The sequence below is a fragment of the Salarias fasciatus genome, chromosome 12 (assembly GCF_902148845.1).
Source record: "Salarias fasciatus chromosome 12, fSalaFa1.1, whole genome shotgun sequence".
Lineage (NCBI taxonomy): Eukaryota > Metazoa > Chordata > Actinopteri > Blenniiformes > Blenniidae > Salarias > Salarias fasciatus.
The window spans coordinates 5,394,948-5,413,990 of record NC_043756.1 but is presented as its reverse complement, the minus strand read 5'-3'; the positions used below and the strand labels follow the sequence as shown (position 1 = coordinate 5,413,990).

Sequence of the window (19,043 nt, the reverse complement as noted above, 5' to 3'; positions counted from 1 at the left end):
TCCCATATCCTTTAGACCACCACTGTAAAATTTAGCATTCATTTTTTTCACTTTATGGCATTAAAACAAGGCCATCTGGTGTGTCGTTTTCTCGATTTTTGATTAGTTTTGCAGTATTTCTATATCACTTCAGTTGTTTTTATCCTTAGATATGCCTTTTGACTTTTCCCATGATCTTTCTTTATATGTTGTAATCCTGTGCGGGATCGCTGGAGTCATGCCACCAGTCCATCACAGGACAACCACACAGACACGCCTTCCTGTTTATCAAGTCACATCAAGAACCTCAGACATCAATACAAAAATAGTTGTTAATGGGACATTTATTAAAAAAAAAAAAAAAAGAATCAAAAGGCATGAAAGGAAAAATTCAGATGACATTTACAGTTTAACGCAGAGACTGTTAAACAGCAATAGTTATACACAACCATTTACACAACCTGTACAAATATTTTTTCAGCAAATTAGCATTTTAATTTCAAAATAACTTAAATAGGTTTCTATGTAAAAGTGCAAATCCTTATGCGTGGGATGTGTGAGTGACACCATGGCGACGGAAAGGATGCTGTGATGAGCTGGCCGGCTGTGGGGCGTTCACGTGTAAGGCATCACAAACACATTTCAACATATATACCAGCTCTACATCATGAAGCTCAGTCATATATTATAATGCTTTTAATGTACAACTTCATCTTGAGTAATTTTGATGCCTTACATTGCACTGCTGAGCACGCATCCTCTCAAATGCAAATGTGTTAATGTGGATGAAAGAGTCCGAGTTTGTGAATTTACTGAGAGCCCCTTCTCTCTCGAGCATGTTCAGCCCCCGATAGACTACTAAAAACCATTTCAGTTCAGTGTTTTGTAGTGTTCTGTGACTAAAGAGGAGGTCTGATCTACAGCATAGCAACAATGCACTGTTACCAGTCTGGTAGTGTTACAGGTTAGCATTAAAATCACAGTTATCACAGGCTGTTCTATACAAGATGAACCCAAACACAGCCGGGGAGATGCAGTCTGCAGGTTTCGGGCCTCGGCGGTCTGTGTGGAGGTGGGAGGATGAGGGGCTGGGGGTGATTCTCCACGGTCACATGACATGAGACAACAAAACAGTGTCAAACTGTTAATGCTGATACTTCAAAGTCTCTACAAGCGTCCTCCAGATCGATGAAGAGAGGGAGGAGAGATACTCAAAAACTAACCCACGCACGCTATTGGGCCTCACATGCTTCTTAACATGCAACCAATGCAATACAAAATAAAGTGTGTCATCACCAGGACTAAGAGAGTATTATACAGCATATATGCTCATGAAGCACTGGTCACCATGGGTTCTACTGGACAGAGGACTGGAAATGTGTTTGGTAAATAAAAGGTGTTTAGGCATTTGCAATACAAAGAAAGTAACGAGCATCAAGTCCGTGTGTCAGATTGTGTAAGCTGAAGTAACTACGACTTCTGTTCCGCTCCCGCAGCAGACTGGGCTGCACTCTCCGGCTTAAGGATCTGGTAGGTGATGAGGTACTCCGGGTAGGCCTGGGGGAAAATGCATCAAGACGGTCTTAATTCTCAGGCTCCAGGAGGCACATGAAACCACGATTCAGCAATTTAAACAGTGGCCTTTCTGTTTTCCTGTGCTCTTATTTCACATTTGCTTCTGTTCATGTTCATTCTGAAATCCAGCCAATATGCTGGCAAACATTCAAATGAAGTGCTGCCTGGATTTACCTGCTCTCCTCTGTAGATGACGTACTCAGCATAGGCCAGGCCGTTAACGCTGGGCCGCCCGATGACTGAATGGTGTCCTGGGGGGGCGTGAGCCATCTTCATGGCACTGAACTGTAGGAAGGACTTCCCCAAGGTCACTCGGCAGAACAGCATTTGCCTAGTAGTTTATGCAAGAAGAAAAATGTCACAAACACCGTGGACAGATGTACAGTGCACAACAGCTTTCCGGTCACTGCGTTTTCACTCAGCAGCCTGCAGTGGAGTCACTTACCTGTGGCACAGGTAGCAGGATCGGTCCTTGTGTGTCGGGCAGCCGGTGCCTCCGCCAATGCCGTAAACGTACTGATTGCTCTTCGAGGAGTTCTCTGCGAAGTAGATTCCTGCTCCGAACATCCCGCCTATATATGCGTGGCGCTCATCGAAGCCTTTGTGGATGATTGCATTGATGAAAGGAGAACCTGAGAGAAGACATGTTAACATCATCCAGGTGTTAAGATTTTCATCAACAAAATAAAGATTGAAGAAACTAAATAGGCCGTGAGTGGTGCCAGATGCTGACACACAAACAGATGGCGTGTGTGTTTACCATGAAACAACATCCGCTCATTGTGGTGGTTGTGGTTTTCATCTGCGATCTCCTTCTGCCGGTGAGTGTAACGTTCTCTCAGCTTCTTATTCACCACCTTTTGAATCTGTGGAGAAAAATACGACTTGTTAAAAAGGACATGCTGTGGCTTCTGTCTTCTGCTCTGTGTTTGCGTGAAATTTCAAAACAATCGGAGTACAGAGAGATTAGTAGTTCTGACCTTGATGATATTGTATCTGCTGAAGACGCCGCCCGCGTTGCCGCCGTCTCTATGCTCCCTGATGGTGCTCTGCATCTGAGATACGCACAATAGTACAAGGTTGAACGATTCATCAGTTCTCTAAACATTTATCTGAATGCCACCACTATACTTTCTGGCAACATGTCTACACAGACACTTAACCACAGCAGTGAAACAATGTGAAAGGCGAGCGATGCTGGGCTCACCTCCTCCTCCACAGACTGGTACTCCTTGTCATCCGGGGCGAGGTCTATCAGGATGGTGCCCTGGTTGGCACAGTGGAATGTCAGGTATGGGTTGGCACCTGAGAAGCGGAAAAGAGTCACAGCGTGAATTTCTTTTGTGTGCAATGGGAAACTTATCTCACCTAAAAATCGGAGGCATGAAGCCAAATGAACGATCCAGAGTCGAACGCTCACCTTGCTGGCCGCCCAGCAGCCTCTCTACACCTTTGATCAGCTTGTGCCGGTGGCCATACGCATTGATCCCGATCTCCTTCAGCTCCTCGTGGCCCATGTCGGCCAGCACGTCTAATGTGATCTGAAAAACATTAAACCCAGCAGCAGACATTAGATGCATCTCATGGTGTTGTCTGATCTCTAAGATAACATTTGGAATAACCGACTTTCTGTATTGGTTTATTAGTTAAGCATCGAATAAGCTGAAAGGTGAGAAAATGTCATACTGACCTGCTCTCTCTCGAAGATGTCCCTCAGGTGCTCCAGTCCAAGGCTCTTCAGGAACTGGCTGATGTTCATATCCAGCATTGTCACTACAAAAATACATCCTGTTAGACTGACTTCAGCTCATTAGACTTAAAAAAAAAAAAAAAAAAAAAATCCACAACACAGATATTATTGTTTTGTAAAGTGATTGGTTGTGATAAATCTTCGTAAAGCGGCCTTACTCTCCCCCTCCTTGCGATCAGTGCCTGTGGCACCATCTGCCACGCCGGAGGTGCCGGCTGCGGCGGCGGCGGCAGCCAGCTCGGTGAGGGGCCCGGCGAGGTTGTCTATGCTGCTGGCGGCCGACAGACAGGACGGCGTGGAGGCGGGAGAGATGACCGAGGCGCTGACCACGGTGGCCTGAGGCTTGAAGCAGCTGGGGAGAGCGTCTGGTGGCATGGCGTCCATCAGGAGAGCTCGGATATCATCAGCCTGCCGCGAGAGCAAAGAAAGACGGGTTGGAAGGAGCCGACACGGCAGATTCAGACGATAAAATTATGATGGCCTCACCGTGGCCAGGTCCAGAGCCGTCTGACCCTCCTGGTTTTTCATGGTGGGGTCAGCGCCATGAGCCAGCAGCAGCGCACACAGCTGTGTACGCCCCTTCTGCGCAGCTTCATGGAGAGGTGTGAAAGCCCATTTGTCCGTAGCGTTCACGCATGTATTATACTTGATCAGCAGGGCTGCGATGTCCACATGCTGTGGAGAGAAAAAAAAACACACCATAAACCCTTTAAGTTTATAAATCTGCAGCTTTTCATAAAGAACATTCAATGAATGAATCAAATTTGTATTTGGCGAGTGTTCATGTCCATGTTGTTGGGACTGACCCCGTAAGAAGCAGCATTATGGAGCGGAATAAGGCCTCCTTTGTCCTGGGCATTGACATCAGCCCCATGCTCCAACAAATACTCTGCCACCTCCAGGTTGTTGTAGCCGGCTGTGGAGGAGGAGCATGAATCACAGAAGTCATCACAATGTGTGCAACGCTTCAAGACAGAGTAAACACAAATACTTGAACTTCACAGTAAATGTCAAATGAGAAACATTTGTAAGATGGCTAAACCAGAGTCACTTCAAAACAGCCGGTTACCTGCGAGGTGCAGCGGCGTGGAGTTGCGGCCCTGCGTGTCTCTGCAGTTGATGTTCTCCGGTGAGCAGAGTTTCTGGACTCGAGCCAGGCAGCCTTTCTTGGCGGCGTCCAGCAGGGCAGCGTCGCCCCTCAGCAAGTCCTGGATGTCTGTGTCTCCGTCTTTCACCATGTCCAGCGGCATGTTGCCGTCACGGTTCTTCTTGGAAGGGTCTGCTCCGTGCTGGACGGGGAAAAAAAAAAAAAAAGGATTTTAATCTCAAGACTTTCACACTATTAGTCCAGAGACAGAGTGGGTAGAGACAAGTTTTCATCCGTATCAGGACCATCACCACAGTGGTAACTAACACAAGGCTAAGAGTTGCTCACTTTAAGCAGCAGTTTGCAGATCTCATATTTTCCTTTGGCGGCTGCTTCGTGGAGCGGCGTGAACTTCCAAAGGTCGGCGACGTTGACTGAAGCCCCGTGTCTGACCAGGAGCTCTGCCACTTCGTAGTGACCGTAGGAGCAGGCATTGTGAAGGGGAACCAGACCGCTGAAGGGGTGAAAAGTGAAAAATCAGTCACGGCAGTGACAATCTCAGATTGTAAAACAGAAACACGCACAAGGACTTTAAAGGCATTTCTATGCTTCTTATGAGTTTATTATTCAAGCTGCCTGAAGTTGTTAGAATTTGATGGACACAGAATTGTGCAATGAAAAGAAGTGGAATAAACGAGTGTTTTTTAAAGTTAAGTTCAACTTTCATTTTCTGGGGCTTTTTCCAGAATTACTGTGCATTATTTTTTTAAACTGTGCATGTTATAATTGTTTGATCAGCTGGTGAATCTTATCTGTCAAACTGTCAAAACTGAACCTGCTCTCAGAGTTCAAGTAGTTTTTGAATTAAGTTATCGTGAATCGTCTAGAAGCTGTGGTTACGAGGAGCAGGCTGTTTGCTGCGATAAGATTTAATTTAATTTAATTTAAATAGATTGTGAATAAAGGATCTACCCCTTGTCTTTGGCATGAACATCGGCTCCATGATGTAGCAGGTACTCAACGACAGCCACTCGATTGTAACCAGCTGCAAAGTGGAGAGGAGTGGAGTGGCGGCCCTCCAAGTCCCGGCAGTTCACATTCTGTGGTGTGCAGAGTTGCTGCCATAACACAGAAACAACATGTTAAACACAAAGTCTCCAAAGCGGCACGATCACCCAAAACAGTGCAGCATCGACCTTCATATGACAATAATGTGTCAGCAAACAGCGAACTTACTTGCACTGTGTCCAGATCTCCTGCTTTGGCTGCTTCCAGAAACCTGTAGTCAACATCTGAATTACGCGTGGGAACATTTTCTATGGAGGGAATAACAGCAAATATTAGAATTTAAAAACGACTGACATGAATCAGAATATAAACCTCCTGATATCAGGTGTAAATTTTACCGTTAAGAATCTGTTGTACTGCCTCGTTGCCCATCTGAGCAGCAGTGAAACCCTGGAGGGAGACGATGGAGGGGTCGGCGCCATAGCTCAGCAGCAACTTGCAGGTCTGGATGTGACCGGCCAGCGCCGCCCTGTGAAGAGCCGTCTGGCCGAGAGTGTCTACAGCATTCACCTGGAATCACACGAGCACCAGTCAACTTTCCTGCATACGCACTTTCAAATTGCCTTTTAAAAGTGAGAAATAAAAAAATCAACGCGAACCTTTGCTCCATGTTTCTGCAGCACCTCCAGGATGTCGTTATGCGCTCTCTCAGCAGCAACATGCAAGGGAGTCATGAAGCTACAAGACGCAGCAAGACACAACAGGCACGGTGTTAAAGACATGACGCTTTATGATTCAGGTCAGTGATGCACCAGTGTGGGGGAGTCAGTTCTGACTTAAGGTGGACTGACGGAGGAAATCGGCACCATCATGTTTAGGCTGCATTATAATCAAGTTATACATGACAATATATCCATAAATCCTGATGTATCAACTTCAATTAAATACAGGAAGCAATAATTCAAGGCTATTTCCACTACATTTATCTGAACTGAAGGGCTACATGCAGAAATCCACCATGATATCAATAAAACATCAAAAGAATCTTAAAGCAAAGCAAACATGACACTGAACTGGGAATTATAAGGATACATTTTAATAATGTGATATTCTACCTTTGTAGGAAAAATAAGACCTGACTGTGTTATAAAAATGGGAGCTTTTTTTCTTTAAGCATGTGTGCAACTGAACAAGTTTAACTAGTTTCAAAGTGAATCTGACCGTTTTTATATAACCAAAGGCACCTTTTTATGACTAACTCGCAATTAGGCTGTTTTTCTCTTTAATGTCTCCTCACTCCTTTGTATTTTTCTCTCACTGTAACTACAGCTGCTTTCATCAATAAGTCTCCACCTACACGGCCTGTGACTGAATTCCCTCCCTCACCTCGACCGATCGGTCTCCAGACAGTTGGGATTTAACGCCACTGACTTACTCTTTGTTCTTGTCATTGATGTTGGCACCTTTGCGCAGCAACAACTCCGTCACCTGCTTCCTCTTGGGGTGGGGTGAGGCCACGGCACAGTGCTGAAACACACATTTCAGAAATCCATCAAGGACATTAATCATTATCCCAAGTGCTGCTGCAACCACAACGTGAGGATGAGACCAGAGCAAAGGAAGATCTCGCTCCTACCAGAGCCGTCTCATTGGTTTGAGGATGTTTGAAGCTGATGACCTCCAGAGCGAGCGTCTTCTTCACTTTGGCCATGTCGGCCTCCCGGGCTGCCTGCAGCAGCGAGTGACCTTTGAACTCATCTACATGGGAAATAAAAAAAGGATTAATACATAGAAATAAAACAACAGCCCGAATAAATACACTGATTTTGCACCAGTTTATCAAAGACTAACGCTACTACACTGAACCATAATGTGTTTTCTGTCTGGAGCAAAAGACTGAAAAACATTTCATGAGTGAAAGTATGGTCTGTGAAGGAGTGGGATCTCACAGGTGAGCCTCTCCTTCAGTTCTGGGGTGGGAGCCATGTCCACGGCGCTCTTGCTGTGGCAGTTGAGCAGCGTGGGATCGGCCCCGTGGCTCAGCAGTAAGGAGCAGACCTCCACTCGGTTCTTGGACGCCGCTTCATGAAGAGGAGTGAACTGCCACAAGTCCATGGCATTGACACAGGCCCCATGCTGCCAAGACAAGAACCCATCAGTGCACAGAACGCATCCGTTTTTCCACAGTGCACGATACCCGCACAACCTATGTAAAAGTGATAGACTGTGAATTTATTTCACTTCGGAATTTTTAGCGGTTATAATTTCACACATAAGGGATTTAACCTCTGGTTATCTTGGATCTGAGCTCAGCTGTGAAGTATATAATTTCAATAAATTCTAATTTTACCATGGAAAAGTCAATATAAAAGACATTAAAATGTCCATTTCCTCACTGTGACCCATCATCGTAAGTTAGAGAACGTGTACTAAATTCAGCGTTGGGTAAAATTCTCCCTGCACAGTCATGGGGGGGGAGAAGTGATCGCCTTGTCTTACTTTCAGAAGAAGCTCGGTGACCTCAAAGTGACCGTAAGAGCAGGCGTTGTGAAGAGGAACCAGACCGCTGCAGAGCAAGGCAAAACTGGCGTTAAAAATAACGACGGAGGAACAAATGAAAAGTTTGATTTATGCCTCAAATAAAAAAAAAAAAAAAAGGTCTGACCCTTTGTCCTTAGCGTGAACATCGGCGCCGTGCTGGAGGAGGAGCTGAACGATGCGGACCCTGTTGTAGCCCGCGGCCAGGTGCAGCGGCGTGGACTGCAGGAGGGAGCAGAGTGTGAGCACACGCAAACACACACACACACACCACTACGTGGGTTTGAACTGCCTTCGATGGCCACAGGAGCAAGCGGCTGATTAGGGCCAGAAGCAATGTGCTACAGCAGGCTGTGCTTGGTGAGTTGCAGATGAAGGCCAGATATGACGATGATGATGATGATGTTGATGGAAGTTCAATGAAGATTTTGGGCAAAATTCCAGTGACGAAATCCTGTGATTATCACTACTGTGTCTGCCCTGAGTGGAAAACTTCAAGCAACTTCAACCCCATTACTCTTACCACGACTTCCATTTGAGAAAACCAACAAAAATGATCTATTCCTGCAGGCTTTATACCGTCAAGATTAAGGGAGGAAGGTGGCAACACAAAAGGCACGTGCGCTGTTAAGAGTGTCAAATTGAATATGGCTGGTATGAATTACGACTGGGATTCAACATCAAAGTTTCATTGGTTAACCTCAAGGTGAGGATTACTAAAAAAAACAACAACAAAGAAATACACTAAATTTATGGTCATAATTTTCACTGAATGGATCTAAAATGTTACAGTGAAGGATTTTAATGAAATTCCAATGATTTCGTAATGAAAACCTGTTGAGTCCCAACTGTAATCAGGTGCAGCGGAGTTACTTTAAGGTGGAATTTTTAAGAAAGCGCTTTGCCAAGCTTTGAAGAGATCAAACAAACGGCTTTATTTCAGCCAAGAAAATAGACTGTTAGTGTAAGCAAAGCTGCAAATCCAACTCCAAAAGCTCCTCAAATCACAAGCTAAATTCAAGATTACAATCAAAAGTAGTGGACATCATTCGTGCGCGTCCCCATGCAGTGATGTTAAAGTAAAACCCAAAACGCTACGTGAAAGCCGTCGAGCCACAGTGATGGGAATCAGACTTGAGCGAGCTGAATCACGAGGCATCATTCGGTTTGGATGACACAAATGGCAGCACAGCACTTGAACAACAGGTGAGATGCAATTCATTCATGACCGCATACCAACCGATCCAACAGGGGGTGTGAGGGACACAGATTCACAAACACGACTTCGAGATCGGCTGAACAAAATGCAGAGGGGCAGGCCTTCAGGCATGCATGAGTGATCAAAGAAAATAAAACAAAATCAAAAACCAAGGCCAGATTTGACTCATGAGCAAGTGATTGAAAGTTGGAGAAGTGTGGGTGAGTGTGCACAGGACAGAAGCTGAAGAATCGCAGGCAGTGGACACATTTTGAGCTCCTCTCCAAATACAAAAGGACGCGTCGTCACCGTGACACCAACCCAACTCGCTCGCTCAGCCCACATGCCACACACACACACACACACACTCACGTACACACAGACACACAACAGAGGAGCATCAGGGGAGGAGACATGAGTGACCCGTTCACCCAGGTCCAAATGATGTGCAATTAACAAGTGACAGCCAGCTTATTGGTCAAATAAAAACAATGGATTATGAAGGAAGAAAAAAATAAAAATAAAAATAAAATCACAACAGTGCATCAATCAAGTGGCCGTTATCAAGGTCAACTTACCAGCATTTTTTGTGATGTTGACTGATCGACAAATGTTGCCAGAGTCACACGGAAAACAAAACGAAACAAAAATTACAAAAATGACAGTAGCTTTTTCACAGCAATTCTTCTCTCCCTTTAAAGTCAATGACACACACACCGCAGATACAAAAAGAAAGAAAGAAAGAAAAATCTGTAAGGTCCGTCAAGCATGGTGGGAGATTAAATGTGACGCGAGGTCAGGCAGGATAAGTAGCTGCAGGGTGAGTGTGACTTTTTCTTCTCGGGTTTTTTGTGTGCCTTTGTTAAAAAAAAAAAAGCAAGGGCGGGTTAATTCCTGCTGGTTAAATCCCACACAGAAGCTTCACTGGATGACTCTCTAACACCATGCAAACTCTACATCCACTGTGAAGGGGTATTACTTTAACCTCTCAAGATCAGAGGAGACATTTGTGTGCATCTCTTTGAAGATTGGGTGGAACGACTGTCTCCATTTAGAGCCGAGTGCAACGTGATTTCACCTCTTACCCCTCTCTCTCTCTCTTTCTTTATTTTTAAAAGCAATTATAGCATCTTTTGTAGTGAACTCGTCTGCATCCGGCTCTAAAGAGGTTAACAACACGCACATCGCTGCAGGTCTTAGTGTGTAAACAGATGACGAAAATGCAGTTAGGGATGGATGAGCTGAACCAGTACTGTTGTACAGTGAGCGGTGGTGGAGCTGGAATTATGTTTTTATAAGCATTTATTATCAAAAGAGTGCTTGTGTGACCACTGAAATATCAAGAAAAACAAGAGAAAAAGGGGCCTAACTAAGAGAAACCCACCCACTTCCTCACACACTCAAAACAGTGGGATTAAATATTTCAGTTCATGTGGGGATAAAATACAAAAATGACAATTTACCCGACTTTGCAACAGCAAAAACAGACTGAAGTCAGAAAAAAAAGAGAGCCAAATATGCTCTTCAAATGTGTGTCTTTAAACGATTATGGCTGCCCCATTATTGCAGTTAGAGTAATTAACTCTGAACCACATGTACCTCAAGCACAAAAAAACACAACATAAAACAACGCTCTAAATACTCTAACATGATCAAGCCAGCAATGACATAGTAAGTTAAAAAAAATACAGGTTCAGAGAACACACATTTAGAAATCACACAAAAACCGTGTGAAGGGCAGAGATAGTTGTTCAATCGAAATAACTGCTTAATCGACTGTTCCTTTTTAACAGGGTTCAATATACAAACACTTTCACCCTGGCATGTGGCGAGGAGGAGTCACCAGGAAAAAAGACATTATACTTGTGTCAAGACAGTGTCCAAACACACTCAGCCACATGTTAAAGTGACAAAAGTGTCGATTTTACTTTCAAAAAGGCCAAAAAAAAAAAACCCAAAACTAATCACCTAACCAAGCAATCTACAATAATTTAGAGCTTTTTATTAAAAGTGTGAAAAACAATCCCAAGCTGATCACACACAAGTGAGGATTAATGAGGCCGATCAAGCAAAAACGATATTATCATTATTGGCATCACACATGCAAGATGAGAGAGAAAAATAATCTCCCTAAATGTTCGTGGGGCAGTGGTTTGTTTAAACGTATAGCAGTTCCCATGGACATCCTTCTAAACACTCAACGACACAAATCCTCTTTATGCCCGCACCACACAAACTAATCCATCGATAAGCAGACCTCAGGGTGTATTTCTTTACTCACACGGTGTCTGACTCAGAGGCTCTTCGCTACTTTTCCTTCACAACTATTAAAATCCAGTTTGCAACCTTCCCCAACACAGTTTGACCAAGTGTGACACACACGAGTCGATCATTTACCTTGCGCCCGTCGCTGGCATGACAGTTGACGTTCAGTGGAGTCAGCAGTGCCATTAGCTTCTCTTCATTTCCACTCCTGTAATTTACATGGTTGAGAAAAAGCAATGTCACTAAGAATATAACATTTTCTGAGATTACAATATTGAGGTGTTGCCCCACTGGCAATGATGCAGTACTGAATAAAACTGAGAACTTCTTTTTCAGGCTCTGAGGCTGGCGAAGACAGTATTGAAGAGTCGTGCAATATACGCTTATGATAGGGTAGCAGTCATCAGTCTGGTTTCACAGTGAGAATACTGCAAGATCCAGCCTGGGTTGAGCTTGGGAATGTCCAAAAACCGACATTATAAATCAAATTTAAAGCATGAATGTGAGTCTGAGTGACTGTCTTTCTGTATTTGCCCTGAGACGGACAGGTGAACTGTCCAGAGTGAATCCTGCTGGAAGTGGCTCCAGTCAGCTGCAGTCCAAAGTTTACAAAGACAGTATGTGCAAATTCCAAGTGTGTAGTTTGTGTTTTGATTGTTGTCCTTCATTTGGGGAATGGAGAGAAATACTATTTACCATACATCGTTGCAAAATGATCCTATTACTGTATCAAAACAAATGTGCCTTGTAGTCAAAAACACACTCACCTTGCTGCTTCCAGAAGTTCATCCTTCTTGTATTCACCTGGAGGAAAAAAGTTATAAGAAAGATGCGTGAAAAAGAAGTTCAAATGTTCCATGATATTTATGTACTTACTTCCTGACTACATATGACTATGTGTGTGTTTGTTTGTGCCCTTCATTTTCATTTGAAGCCAAGGAAAACTATAGCATTTCTTTAATGCAAAGAAAGTTTGGAAGCCAACAAATTGAGGATGTGTCAAAAAGCCTTTGTAACCCTTTTATGTCCTCCTGGCGAATTAAGACCCCTCCACTAGGGCTGGGGGACAAGAAGCCTGATTATCTAATGGTCACACTCTGTCATCATCGGATTAGCTGTAAATATAGTACACTGACGTCTAGACAGAATAATGAAGGCTTTCTCCTGTATGAAAGCAGGCTATGTTTTACAATGAGTTACATTAAGGGACAATTATCTGCAGACTAGAGCTTTATTTGGTCATATACTCATTTATCACTGCCTGTAAAGCCAGTAGTTTAATGTCCGAATGTAAAAGTTAAGGAACCATGGGGGATTTTACCAGTGAGCACAGCCTTGGCTGAAGGGTCGGCCAGATCCAGAGCAGATTTTCCATCAGTGTTGCGGATGTTTGGGTCAGCTCCATGCTGGAGTAACACTGGAAGAAAGAATGAGGGAAATCTTTCCACTGATCCTTCATGTTCCCCCTACTGTGCAACTCAGTATGTTAACACAGTTAGGTCGGGGACATTATAAATGTATAAAACACAATGCACGGAATTAAAACCTCGTACACACACATATGAACAACAGGAAAACTTACCAATGCACACATCTATCTTTCCCTTGATGGCAGCCTCGTGCAATGGAGTATAGTTCCAGTTGTCTCTGGCATTAGGATCTGCGCCTTGGCATAAGAGGAGACTCACAACTTCCGCATGCCCAAAGGAGCAGGCGTTGTGCAGGGGGATGAGACCGCCGTCGTCCCGAGCGTGAACGTTGGCTCCTGTCTGCAAGAGGTGCTCCACCACATCTTTTCTGCCAAAACCTGCAAGAAAGCCAGAATTATAAATAACTAAATAAATTAACAAACAGCTTAGGAAGCACTCTCTATTGAAACCAGAAGCTTCAAAAAGATCTCATGAACCTTCAGGTAGCTTCTTCTCATTACACAATTTGGTAAAAAGAGGTCTAAGTGACACAATACCTTTAGTGAAGTGGTAAAAAAGTACACTGTGTCACAATACAGTGACACAGGTACACTCAAGTGTAATATGTCTGAGCTTGTTCATTCAGCCTCTGGATCTTTAGGCTATCAGTCAGTACTCTGAACTGTGTGGTTTTCTCAGTGTAACCAGCTGCTGATGAGTACTTTATGCCAGTGATCTAGTGCAACACTAAACCAGTAAAGAGAAAACTACCAACTTAAAAATTGCAGTACAGTTTAGTGGCGACCTTCATCGAGAGCTTTTGTTAATACCTAAGTTACTAGCCATATATTTTTGACATAGGGTTTATTAGTGGTTTGAAGACATAAAATGTTATTAAAATGTTTGTTGGACTATCCGTTTATTGGTCACCGGCGTATTTGAACAAGACAAAGAACGCCCAAGAGCTCCTGGCATAGCTGCCAGGAACAACTGGAGTGTGAATGTGATTTGAGGCTGCCACAGCAGTGGAAAATGTGCCATATAAGTGAAGTCCAATTACCTTGTGACCCAATGGTATGGTGTGAATAAGAGGTCAACAAGCAGTGTGTGGTAATCACCTTTGGAGAGGTAATCTAACCCCAAATATCAGTCTAAACTTTGACTAGACAGCAATTTGAAGCCATAAGAGAAAATACACACTTGGTTGTCAATAACATCAGGTAACAGGACATTTTCTCTTCCAGGGGGCCTCCTGTTACAGGATGGACCTTTGGACATCATTCAAAGTTTTTAGCAAAAATGGAAACAGAAAATGATACCGAATCCATTTGCTTGTTGTTTATCTTAATAAATATGAAACAGTTCATCTAATTAAACTAAACGGACATACCGGCTATATAAAGTGTTTTAATGCAATGTTATTTTAATACTATGCGTAAGTAATTGTATGTGTCAATAATATCGTTCTTAGATGAGGATTTGAGTTTTCGTGGATTAAGACGGAAACTCTCGAGAGTCAAATTAGCAGGTTAGCATCACTAAACTAGCATCACGATAAAAAAACTGTTATTCCGGTTCAAAGTTACAAAAACACAACAAACATTTAACAGATCAACAAAGATCATGACGAATGGAACACATAATGGTCCAGGAGTGAGCTGTCTTCAGTGTACTCAGAGGGAAAGTCGAGTTGTTTATTAGCTTAGCTCGTCGTTACCCGCAGCGAAGTGAAGCGGAGTTGATTTTCGGCCAGCCATGTCCTTCGCGTTTACATTCACCGAGTCCACCAGCCTCTTCACCCGGGACACGTCTCCGTTCCGACAGGCCTCGAACAGCTCCCGGAATGCCCCTCCGATGCCGCTGCTGCCGTCCGTGGGGCTGGCCGCCGCGGAGCCGGGGCTCGACACGCCGCTGCTGCCGCCGCCCGAAGTCGTGCTGGTGGAGCTCGCGCTGCTCGCGAGGACCGCGGCTGGCAGGTCCGGGGAGGCCAGCGCCATCTCGATCCCCGCTCCGCTGCACTCCCGCTCCCGCTCGCGCTCCGTCTCCGGAGCTCCCACGGCCGAGGCCAGCAGAGCCATCGGCGGAGAGGCCGGCGGGGCCCCCGACAGAGAGCTGTTCCTCGGCGGGGACTGTAACGTAGTCTGCTGCTGCTGCTGCTGCGAGGAGCGACGAGACACCGCCATTACAGCAGCTCGCAGGCGACAATACACTGCGCCTCCTTTCCGGTGAAAGTGGTCCTGCTTCCTGTCAGCTGTTTACTCCCCCACAGCGAAGAAACCCCGATGCCTTATGATCTTAGATTACATTTAAAAAAAAAATTGCCTTATCCAAACTGCACTCAGATACCTGAAATATCTCTCTGTTCGAATATTTCTCCCTCGAGGCGCCTTGAGGACCGCATGGCTCCGGTCCCAGTCGTCCAAGGTTCACTCGCTTCCTCATCATCTCCCAAAAATGTTTCCAGGCAATCCCACAAAAACCAAAATCTGGTTTCTCTCTGCCCAAGAGAGAGAGAAAAAAAAAAAGATCAGCAAGCTAGTATCCGCTAATGACAAGCAGACAAGTCTGTTATTGATCAATATAAAGAAGAGACAACATGGTGTGTTATTCAACAACTAGAATTATTAGGAATTTAAAGCCTAAATTTGACCATTATAGACACTCATCCTGTGAATATTGGGATTTACCTATCAAAAACTTCACAAAAAGGAGAAAAAAGTACAAGGTTACTTTGCTTTTCCTTTGAACATGTTCTTTGTTTTCATAGAGACTACAAGAGGATTTTTCCATAGATCCAAAGGTCATCCACCCATCACCCCAGATGTCAAACTTTAAACCCGTTGTTTCCAATAGTATGTGAAGATTAACAAGATGCTATCAGCTTATTGACCGGCCATACTGGCTCAAAACATGTAAACATGTATCTCACACATTCATAACCATTTATATGCCATGTGAATACTTCAATAAACAATCAGCGATTGTCTTCTTTTTAGTGTCTGATACAAAACTGATTTTAAAAATGACTTTCAGTCAATGACTAACTAAGGTATCAAAACTTTCATTGCTGTTTTCTTTTCACCCAAACATATTTCTTTTTGTTTGAGTGAAGATTGCATGGTTATCACATCATGTGTCCAAAGTTCAGTCTCCCCTTCACTGTCAAACATTTTGGAGAAAAAAAAATCCATGGAGACAAACATTTATCCCAAAGAGATAAAGGTCCCAGATCAGGAAAATTATATCAGCTTCAATGTATTGAAGCTTTCCAAATTTTCAGATCATCATCATCAGGTATTTCTGATTAATTTGGAAATGTGGGAACTGAAATACATGTGTAGTCATCTGCTTGCCGCTTGTTTATGAAAAGGATTTAAGATCTCATCTCACAGTGTGACTGATCCTAATTGTAACCTCAAACAAGAAAAAAAAAGCACACTGTGCCGTTTGAACATATCTGCAACCACCAATGTTTGGCCAAAATGTGCAACTCACAGAGCAAGAAATCCCCCCAAAGGACAAAAACCAACAAGTGGAATTCAATTTACTCGAACTTGAAGCTTTAATTTCCTTGTGGCATTTCTGTGACTTCTTCTGCAAGATTGTGAAACAAACCACTATGGTTTCCTCATCCTTCCAGCCGTTCACGATTGTTTTCAGTTTTCTGACTTAACTGGGTTTTTTTTTTTTTTTTTTTTTTAATACAACTTCAAGCCAGCTGTTAACTGCTCAATGAACAGTAGCAACAATGTAACCCATGGGAAATATCTGGGACATGTGAGGCAAAAGGCAGGAAAAAAAATTTTAAAAGTTGGTTCTTTGCAGGGACAGCAAGGAAGATAAATTTGTCTGCAGATTTAAAATCAATCCTTTAAAAACATGTTTTTTTTTTAAATTCAGAAAATGAAATATTGCCATTAAAACAGTACAATATGGAATTTAGATGAAAAGTTTCATTAGACACTGTTAAGTAGTCTAATGTGATCTAGTATAACAGAAATAATAAAGAAAAAAATTGGGTTGAGGTTGGAAAATATGAAGCAAGATGATAGAAAACCTGAATTATTAGTTTGCTGAGGTTTTCTTTGGACTTGTCCGCAGCATGGCTGAGTTTCAGGTCATCCGTTTCATTGCAGTGGACAGCAGAGATGTACGGAGACGTCAGTATCTGCATCAGGACTTCAGCACTCTGTCGGTCACAATCAGTTCATGTGAGCACGACGTCAGTGGCTGAGCAGAACTGAAAACTACAGCGCAGCAGTCTCAGGTCCGTCAAACAGGGCCGTTAAAGCAATCAGACATGAGATAACTGAGAACTGACCATGTGATCGGCACCAGGGTTCTCCTCCTCACATCTTTGGGGCAGCCTTTCATGAAACACACACTCAGAAACATTCACAACAAAACAAAAAAGATTGAGAAAAACAGTGAAATGATCAAGCACTGTTAGACACAAAGAATTATTATTTAGATATAAGACTTGGCTGGGTTAGGTTCATCTCTTTTAGAGGTTCAGCCACAGTGTCATTACTGATGATTATGGAACGCAGATGAGGAACCTCCAAAGGTTCCGTCAGGGTGTTTATCTTCTTCTCCAGCAGCGGGGTCTTCAGGGGGCTTCTCATCACATGGATCCTCTGAAGACCCGCTGAACCCGGAGGACACGCGAATCATGCCTATCAGTCAGTGATCATCGTGACAGTAAAACACAGGACAACCTCGTGTCACCTGCTCCAGGTTCTGCTGTCGCCTCAAAGCTGTAGGTAACACTTCTCCTGGAGAACAGAACACATTCAGAATTCCTCTGGCTCCTCTGTTGAATGGATTGTTATGGATTTAGCTACAAGTAGCATCCCGTTCTCAGCAATTTCACTTTCAGGAGGTCAAAACTGAACCACAAATCAACTCTGTGAGCTCTGATAAACATTTGTAATGCACATCATATAAATATATATTTTTAGGATTACTTGTGTGTTTGATAAAAACATGAACAAATGAACAAATATCTGTCAGATGTCAGTGGTCAGTGTGCTTAACACCAACAATGTAAGTAGTGAGTAGTTAGTAATGAAAGCTTTAAACACGTTTTGACATTTTCACATGAAGTGAATGGCAGCTTTCTGTGTACTGAATCCTTCAAGTTCTTGGCCTTCAGACAGTGTTCTCTCCATGTCCTTTGTAGACTTGTTCAGTCATTTATTATTTGTCCTGCAAGTTATATAACGACCCTCTCCAGCTGACTGCTCTCTTTCTTTATTGCTTCACAGTAGTACAGTCACAAGAAGCAAACAACGCTACATTTCAGTCTTGGTTCAAAGATGTCTTATACTTCAGTTTTAACATTTCAAAGAAGTTATTATGGTTATTTAAAATGTGGAATTAAGTGAATAAGCTGTATTACGTTCAAACATCCACCATGTGGTGAGGTGAGTGGTTAGAAGTTAATTTAAAGGTGTGGTCATGGTTTTGTAGAGTATATTTCACATTCTGGGACTGGGCTTTGAGTGGCTGTTTTGCTCATTTTGTCTGAGATTTGGCAACAATTACATGACTGCTTGTAATCTTCCCTATTTGAAGTAGGTAACGTTTTCTTGTATTTGGCTTTGATTTTCTCTACAGAAGACATTTAATTTTTTTTTTTGCTATCGTGTAGCTATTTCAGACATAAAATGGTTTGAATAAGCTCTGAGAAATATCTTAACCTGGGTATTTGGAAATGGAGAGACATCAATGTGTTATTAAAGTGTTGGGTTTTTGAGTTTGAGGGATATTTTACCGAATGGAATTCTAAATATTCTTTGGTACAACATGCAAATTCAATCAGAAAATCAGTCTGCCCGTCCTCTCCTTTTCACTCCTTCTATCCCCTCAGCTCAACTGTAGCAGCAGAAAGCTGCCACCTCTGAACCTGGTTCTGCAAACATTTCTTTCTTTTAAAAGGGAGCTTTTCTTTTCCACAGATGCGTTTTTAGCTGTTACACGTGTGCGCCATGTTTGCATGTATCTGTGTGCTCCCGCCTCCTCATCATATTGCCACAGGAACACCTGAGCTGAATTAAGGAAAAACAGGTGTGGCTCTGGATATACGCAGAGTGGAGCAGTGTGGGCAGACAACACACACACACACACACACTCACTCCAGAAAGCAGCAGTGGACAGCAGGGTGAGGAACTAGCTCTTGGTCCTGCTTTCTTTTTTCCAGTGGATTTTTAACCCTCTTTCCCCTCGGCACAT

General features: G+C 43.4%; 1 protein-coding gene across 2 annotated transcripts; it reads right to left on the bottom strand.

The window, feature by feature from the left end:
• Positions 1–313: 313 nt before the first annotated feature.
• On the bottom strand, positions 314–15,026 carry LOC115397982 (poly [ADP-ribose] polymerase tankyrase-1-like). 2 transcript variants are annotated; one of them, XM_030104554.1, is made up of 28 exons: positions 14,527–15,025; positions 12,983–13,207; positions 12,722–12,817; positions 12,168–12,204; positions 11,533–11,608; positions 9,714–9,734; positions 8,065–8,159; positions 7,899–7,965; positions 7,349–7,535; positions 7,036–7,157; positions 6,835–6,926; positions 6,059–6,137; positions 5,798–5,969; positions 5,628–5,707; positions 5,364–5,509; positions 4,740–4,905; positions 4,374–4,593; positions 4,111–4,220; positions 3,791–3,979; positions 3,463–3,712; positions 3,245–3,327; positions 2,975–3,095; positions 2,762–2,859; positions 2,535–2,609; positions 2,315–2,420; positions 2,000–2,186; positions 1,729–1,885; positions 314–1,536 (listed from the first exon to the last, which is right to left on the bottom strand). In XM_030104554.1, exons 1-28 carry the CDS (start codon positions 14,990–14,992, stop codon positions 1,450–1,452), a joined length of 3,810 nt encoding a protein of 1,269 aa, XP_029960414.1. In that variant the 5' UTR covers positions 14,993–15,025; the 3' UTR covers positions 314–1,449. The 2 variants fall into 2 exon arrangements, with proteins under 2 accessions (XP_029960414.1, XP_029960415.1); XM_030104555.1 differs by lacking the exon at positions 9,714–9,734 and having other exon boundaries at positions 1,396–1,536; positions 14,527–15,026.
• Between the last annotated feature and the right edge of the window lie 4,017 nt (positions 15,027–19,043).

Excerpts from the sequence above, each read along its gene's own strand:
- LOC115397982 (XM_030104554.1), bottom strand. The coding sequence starts at position 14,992 with ATGGCGGTGTCTCGTCGCTCCTCGCAGCAGCAGCAGCAGCAGACTACG. Across the intron at positions 5,510-5,627 it reads GAGATCTGGACACAGTGCAA|CAACTCTGCACACCACAGAA; the intron begins GTAAGTTCGCTG and ends GTGTTATGGCAG. Across the intron at positions 2,610-2,761 it reads ACCAGTCTGTGGAGGAGGAG|ATGCAGAGCACCATCAGGGA; the intron begins GTGAGCCCAGCA and ends TGCGTATCTCAG.